Genomic DNA, 7,737 nt, shown 5'->3' with positions numbered 1-7,737 from the left:
TTCTTCAAGCCTGCCTGGGTGAAACATAACACAATGTATCGGTGTATATGTTTGAAGGCAAGGAATATACAAAACGTTTTGAAAATAACTAGCTAACTCCTAAATCAATCATAAATAAGTAAAAAAAAATCCTAAGTAAGTGAAAAGAATCCTAAATAAGCAAAACAGAAGTCTGTGTTCCTTCAAAGGGAAAAGATAGGGCTGTCTCACTTCAGGATCTGCAACTTTATTCAAAGCTTTGGAACAGTTACCTGCAGTATTTTCCTTCATTTACATTTCTGCTGTGCTTTTAGTGAAGTAATAAATCACAAAGTTCCATCTGGACAGCAGTTTTAGCTCACATTCTTATTGCTTTAGACAATTAAAATCAATCCTTAATGTTAAGAACAATAAAGGCAGCCCTTAAAAGCATCATGCTAAGTTGTGGAATACAATTTTTTTAAATATCACCTTTTGAGATTGGTTTCAACCTACTAGTAATCTCATGTTTTAAAGAAGTCACTCTCTTACACGCAGCAGCTTGACAGAATTTAACATTTCAGACTATCTTTAGATTGGTTTTGATTTAAAAAATTAATTTTAAACTAAACTAATGACATTATTACAACCAGCTTACTCCCAGCATTACGTTGCTTGACAACTCCTTCAAACTATTCCTTCACTTGATATTCACGACAGAGAAGTCAATAATAATTGAAGGCTTTGCTGATTCCTAATACCATCTCCTAGTCAGGGAAAACACTTTGATGCATGTTCCCAATTTAACTGTTCAGCTAAAATTTTTCTTCTTTAACAAATTTAGCATAGATCCTTGTGTCTATTTTTTCCTAGGCTGGGCTGTCAGCTGGAATCTTATAACTGAGAATACAAAAGTTCTTGTTTGAGTATCAGTTATGTGAAACTATACACTGCTGAAATGTTAGATCCATGACTTTTATATGTATATAAAGTCATAGACAGCCTGCAAAACAAGAGTTATGGCTCTTAATTTAGGAAGCAACAGGCCTCAGACATAACAGCTCTTTGATAATTTCAGCTGAAAATTATAAGCAGAAGAACATTACACAAATATGCAATGCAAATGAAATACAAGAATAAATTAGTCTCACTTCTACATGCTTTTCCCTCTATTCTTTGTTGTTCTAAATGGACCAAAGTAAAAAACTAAGAGCTAGAAAGACATTTTAAAAGTTTTCTTGCAGATACCAATACAATTAGAGAGAACATACTAATAAAATTTAGATCAGCCGAAATATTATCAATCACTGCCTTCTGCATAATAATCACAGAAAGTCCTCACAATAAGTTTATTTGACTTTAATACAGATGACTTTAATACAGATGATTTAGCCTAGCCTCTGCTGTTTCCAAATGCTGTTTCCATTGCTGGAAAAATATACTATAAAAAAAAACACTATAACATATTCCTTATAGGCTGAGCTATATCTAAGTATAAACCTGGCATAGTTCCAGAATTACAACTCAAACATTTAGAAAACATTGTGCATTATAGCAGGACCAAATCTAATGGAGTGCTCACCCTGTAGGTAAATCATACTGATTTTCAACTAAAAGAAACTAATCCTTAGGCAAGTAGGAGTCATATTAAAGGTAGCATAGGCTCATAATGTAGATTTTCCAATAACTTAATCAAGATGTAATACCACGACAGCAGTGATATGCTAGGAAATCCCCTTATGCCTATAATAGATGAAGTCCACATTGGAAAAATAAGGATTTAACTTATTAAGCAATAAGATTAGGGTAGCACTCACCCTTAGACAAGGTTAGTGGCACTGGACTTCCTCAAACTCTGCCCCTGCCAAATGGTTTTACACAGACCTCAGCTAAAACAAGCCCAGTAACCACTTCCAGCTCAGGATCCCAGGACAAAGGGCTGTCCTGTGGCCCTAAGTGAGAGCTTTCAGGATTGCCAGATTCAAACCACGGTGCAGCCAATGCTCAGTGCAGCACTCCCAGGCAAGGCACACCAGACGAAATCAGCGCAGAAAGGTGCTAACACACAGGTATTACCATGGCTGAACCAAGGTTCTCTTCAATGACACAGCCTTGAGGAATATTAAATTCACCTTCTACACCAGGTAACTTACACGTTTTCATTACTGTTTGTAGAAATTGCTTGTGCATACATATTTCTTGTGGTGTTTTATTTCCCATCTGGCTCTGGCCCTTATTTTTCAACTCATGAGTTATAACAATTTTGCTAAATAAAATAAAATGGCACTATGTCCCAATCAGGAACTTGATGGCACTTTGATACAAGAACCCTCAAATCATGAGGCTGATCATATTACCCAATCTATCACTGCATGCATGCATACCCATATGGTCAGCAGGTCACACAAGGCAGCCCTCTAGGCCCCTAAATACTCTTTCCTGTGGTCAACATCCTTTCCCAATCCTCAAGATCAAGTCCACATTTTTGTGTTTGCCATGTCCCATTACTGGTAGATAGATAAGTTGAATCCATATTCCAGACTGAAACAGTTCATTGTCACTATTAGTTCAAAGTTGCAGGAAAAAAGAAAATTTCTCTCCTTATACCCACAGAGAAGAAAAAACAGGCTTTCAAGGTATAGAGAGGTGACCCTAGGGGCCTAAAAGTTTGAAAACATCTCTCACCATAGTTTGCTTCCCGACTTAGCAATTTGCTTTGTTACTCTTCCCTGCAGGCCAACGTCTGAATTTTTGATAGCCTATGGACCTACTCTTCCAAAAGTCACAACCTCTGCATCAAAATCTAGCAGAGACTCCCGTCTGTTCCTTATTTCACATGCTGAAACAAGACACTGCAGGCAGCCTGTGAAGTATCTAACAAACACCCCAGTCTGAATACCCCATTCCCTGCTGTACCAAAAGGAGAGCTCACAGTCCCCAAAAGAGTAAGTATGAGTGCTAAGGATGACTTGCAAAAATCCAGATTTTAGAGCTCAGACCCTAGAAACTAAAATTCGGAGGGATCTTCTTTCAAATAAATGGGATAGACTGCTTGTGGCTTAAATGATATGCTGTTGGGTTTTTGTTTTCTGCAAAATTCCAATTTCCTCTCAGACATTGGTTAAATTCCTACAGTAACAAGAGACTCAGAGCAAACTGTCCCCTGGGTCTACCCTCTCTAAGATATGAGTCTACACAGTACTGAACTATCATAGCACAAATCTTTATGCAGTGCTATTTTCCTATTCCAAGCCACAGCATGATCTATAAACACACTGCAGCAAGGAACAAATATGTAGCCTTTCCCACCTCAAAGCAAGCTGCTGGGAAAGGCAGTTATTCCCTGTGATTGACCAGCTTCCTGCATATGGATGTGTGGATTTTCATTTATTACCTACTTGGTTACTGGCAGAAGGCTGCAAAGGTTCTTCTAACGAGATTTGTTTCTGAGAACAGAATTAAAATAACACGGAGAGATAATTTAAATCACAAACAATGGCACAATGGCACTTCCCAGTCTTCCTATCTCTGTAAGACAACAACTAAAAGTTCCAGAAAATTTGCCTGTGATGGATTTCAACCTTTTTGTGCTGTCTGCTCCCTTCTAAATGATATGTGCAAAGGGCAGAAGTCCATGCAATCAAGGCAGAGTAAGGCTTTAAGTAACATGACTTTAATATTCATTAGGGTTTAACTTCTTAGCAACTATTTATGAAATCTTCTATTACATCAGGAGAACAGACTTAAAAGAAAGTCAAATAATCTGAAATTTACAATTTTTACCCCAGCAGAAACACTTTGGAGCTATATTTAGAACCTATCCTGACAGCTGGGTTGAAGTGACCTGCCAATCCTTCCACAGCATCAGAAAATAACTACATCCAGAGCTCATGGAGGACAATTGTAAAGAGAATAAAATTGTTTCAGAAATAAAAACCATGTACTAAAGCTTCAGTCTGAAAAGCATTTTTCATCACAAGACACTGCAAAGGATCCTCCAAATGAAAATGGGGTTTTCCTCAAATCAGAATTATCAAAAGTTCTTAAATATTTCATTGGCTCAAAGACTACTACACAGGGAATTACACTATATGTTATATTAATATATGAAGAAGTTTCCTTCAGGAGAGAAGGAAAAAGGCCATTCCAATGTTCTTTCCATCTCCACAGCATGTACAAGATGACCTGTGGTCAGGTCCTCTCTACTGGAAAGGAATTTTTTCTTGGCCACTCTTTGTTGTACAAGGGGAGGAGGTTTCCCAAGGAATGTGACAAGCAAATTAAAAGAAGATATATCGTACAAGTAACTACACATCAGTGCCTGCTGAAAGGACCTCTCAACTGGTTCCTCTTATACAGCACTTCCAGGTAATTTATTAAAAATACAAATATATCAGAAAATCAGTGCTACAAAACACTGTTTATAAGACATTTTCTAAAATTATTTAATTAATAAGTTATCTTTTGCATGATTCAGAAGCATTCAGCATCTCATACTGGATCTTGGGAAGACAAGAGGTCGTAAAGGTTCCAGGATACTTTCAAGTGCCGCCGTGCCCCGCTGTCCCCTGCTGGAAGAGCCTCTCTGGTGTGTGTGGGTGAGCGGCCTCTCGCTGACACAGAGCACAGGTGACATTATCAACATCAGCTCATCTTCATTCCGTTTAAGCCCCACACGCCGGCTTGCGACGGAATGCCATCAATTCTGTTGTCTGTGCAGTGCAGCTATGCAAACATTAGAGATGTTGGCAGACGCCCTGGACAAGCGTTTTTATGCCCACAGAGCGCCAGGCCCCGCCGAGGCCGAGCCTCGCTGCCCCACGAGGCGCAGTCACGCTCCCGGGCCCCAGCGCGTGGCACTGCGTCACTTGACGCCCACGGCCCGCAAACGGCCGCCGATTAAACGGCAACTGGTTTTGTGAAAGCGTGAGCCCAGAAGAAAACCACATACAACGCACTTGGAGGACCTGAGCCACCTAACGCGTTTTAAACGGCAGCCAAGCAGCGATCCCACCGCTCGCTCCAGCATTCCCGGGATAAGCAGCGGACCTGCGGACCCAACCCCGCCGGCGGAGCGGCCCAGCGGCCTGACGGGAGTTGTAGTCCGCCGGCACTGCCCGCGCTCCGCGCAGCCAGCTCGGACTGCATTTCCCAGGGGGCGCTGCGGGCGCCTGGCCGTCGCTAGCGGGGCAATGGCGGCCGTGGTGGCGAGGGGTTGCGGCGGGGTCTGGCGTCGGGCGCGGCAGCGCGGCGCGGGGCAGCCGGGGCCCGGGCCCGGCCCTGGCCCTTTCCCCGGCGGGCAGAGGGCTGTCGCCTGTAACGCGAAAGGCGGGGCGGTGCCGGCGGGGAAGAGCGGGTACGCTGCCGGGACGGCGCGGGGAGAGGGGCCGGTGAAGCTGGTTCTGCTCTGGAGCCCGGGTCCGCGGCTCCAGGTTTGGGCAGGGAGCGGCGGTGACAGCGGCGGGCCCGGTGTAAATTCCGGTGTCTGAGCGGTGCGAGGCACTGGTGCAGGCGGCGTTTGTCCCGCAGCCCCCCCGAAGCGCAGGCGGTGATTGCGGCGGCGGGGCCGTGCCCTCAGGCGCGCCCGGCTGCGCTACGAGCCCGCGGCTAAGAGCTGTGATTGCGGCGGCGGGGCCGTGCCCTCAGGCGCGCCCGGCTGCGCTAAGAGCCCGCGGCTCGGCAGCGGCAGCGCTCGCCTGTGCGAGGAGCTGCAGCGAGGCTGCTCCCGCTTACATGAGCGCGTTCTGCAGGGTTATTCTAGCCCAAAAAAGGCTTTCTCTCCCAGTGGAGTAGAGATTGTCTCCCTTATGAGATACGGTGTGCCTGAAGCAGAGCGTTTTGTTTCTGCTGCAGCTGAAAGTCACGGCCTGAACAAGTTCTCCTGTTGTCTGGTGTCCCACGGTGTCTGCACAGCCGGTCACTTCAGGAAGGTTGTGCAGACAGAGGCAGAAGTGTGCTGCTGATTCTTTAGGGACGCAGATCAACATAATCCGTGAGCAAACACGGCAAGAAGCTCCAGGTGCCTCATCAGTGTTGTTGGTAGGATTGAAGGATTGACTGGTGCACGTACCTTTATCTCTGAGTGTAAACCAACACACTGATTAGGCAAAACCTGGTGTAATTTTTAATGCCGTGATATGAGAGAAAGGCATTTCTGAAAAATACAGGAAACAATGAAATTTGCCTCCAAAATGTAAAAGAAAGCTGTCATGATTTCTTAAACCTTGAGGCATCTGTATGATTAGCTGAAAATACTGAAGAATAATACTATTTCAATTGAAGAAATTGTGTTAACTTCTTTAAATACCTGAATCTTAATATTTCATGATAATATTCTTCTTCCTGAAGCATCAGTATAAGTGGCATCTGCATCACTAGATTGGTGTTTGTAGGGATGTTCTCAGCTGTTGGAGGGCAGATGGAGAGCTAAAACCCTGGCAATGTAGAATGTTCACCTTTGGAAGGAGCACTGTACTTGATATATTTGTTTGATGTTTTCCCATAGCTTGCTTATCTCCTATAGCTGTCTGGGTACTCATACTGCTGAAGTGTTCTGCCACAGAAATGTGATTTCATCAGTGAAATATTATTTGTGCCACTTCATTTGTACAAGGCCAGATAATTACTTACAGAAACTGTCAAGCAATTCATACTGTAAAGGTGACCTTTTTCTCTTGTCCATATAAAGGTTATGGATGTGAGAATTGCAATTACTTTTTAGATTATATGGAGAAGCTTTATTCTCAGAATACATTCAGGGAACAGTAGCTCTCTAGTTGAAATGATGATTTCTCTATTACCACATTACTAATGTTTATGCTAATATTCTACTAACGCTGCTCTGGAGAGCCACCTTTCCCAGCATGCAAGTGTCTATCTGACAGAGAATACATAATTTATTATGCCACCTGTCTGTTGGAGATTTATCAAACTACCTGAGAAGTAATTCATATTTATGATGATTTGGGGATTTTCACAAGGCACCAAATTAGGGTTCATCCAGCATGCAAGTGTGCCTCATTAATTTCTCTGAGATTTCTCACGTAAGGAAAAGTTAAAAGTTTTAAACCATTACATTTTTTAAGATAATCTTTTTTGCATATAATGAACACTGCCATATAGTCCCGGTAGCCTCTGTTCTCCAGTATCACAGCACAGCTTTTCCTGTTACAGTGTAGATGTATTTGCAACATTGTTTACAATATTTTTACAATTACAACTGATTTTTTTTTCATAAATTAAACATTCCTAATTCTATTTCTAGGCTTCCATGGTTTTTAACATCATCCGTATTTAAATTGTTTCTCCCTTCTCCTCTTTCCTTTTCAGCCTTGCTCCGTGGGTACCAGTTGTGGGGCTGGAAATTCATGCACAGATCAGCTCAAACTCAAAACTCTTCTCTGGTTCCCAAGTCCAGTTTGCAGCACCTCCCAACTCTTTGGTATCTTTCTTTGATGCCTCTTTACCAGGAACTTTACCAGTAAGTTAAGCTGCAGTTTCATTTATGTCAGGATTAATGTCAGACAACTTTGCGTATGCTTCTAATATTTTATTTTTCCCAGGATTTGACTAAAGTCATATATATGACTACTTTTCCTTACTTTTGTAATTTCTGTTTGTTTCATAACATGAGATGCCTAGAACTGTTTCTTTTCACTTTCTCACTCCCTAGTTATTGCCTCAGATACTTTATATCCTCTGCAAAGCAGAAAAATCAGGAGTGTCTCTTCAACATAGGGAATGGGTTGTGGTATTTCTTTGAGGCCAGAGTGGGTGTGT

The 7,737-nt window shown here is 42.6% G+C and overlaps 1 protein-coding gene across 1 annotated transcript in view; it reads left to right on the top strand.

The window, feature by feature from the left end:
* The first annotated feature begins 5,128 nt into the window (after positions 1–5,128).
* The window catches only part of GATB (glutamyl-tRNA amidotransferase subunit B), a 42,024-nt gene continuing 39,415 nt past the window's right edge, over positions 5,129–7,737 (top strand). The window contains exons 1-2 of the mRNA XM_041480126.1: positions 5,129–5,314; positions 7,288–7,438. Coding sequence (XP_041336060.1) covers positions 5,151–5,314; positions 7,288–7,438 — 315 coding nt within the window. The 5' untranslated portion in view covers positions 5,129–5,150. The remainder of the gene's footprint in view (positions 5,315–7,287; positions 7,439–7,737) is intronic.

Source organism: Pyrgilauda ruficollis, unplaced genomic scaffold (genome assembly GCF_017590135.1).
Source record: "Pyrgilauda ruficollis isolate IOZ18807 unplaced genomic scaffold, ASM1759013v1 scaffold5, whole genome shotgun sequence".
In the NCBI taxonomy this organism is placed as follows: Eukaryota; Metazoa; Chordata; class Aves; order Passeriformes; family Passeridae; genus Pyrgilauda; species Pyrgilauda ruficollis.
Note: the sequence above shows the minus strand (reverse complement) of the source record. Positions and strands in the feature narration are given on the sequence as shown.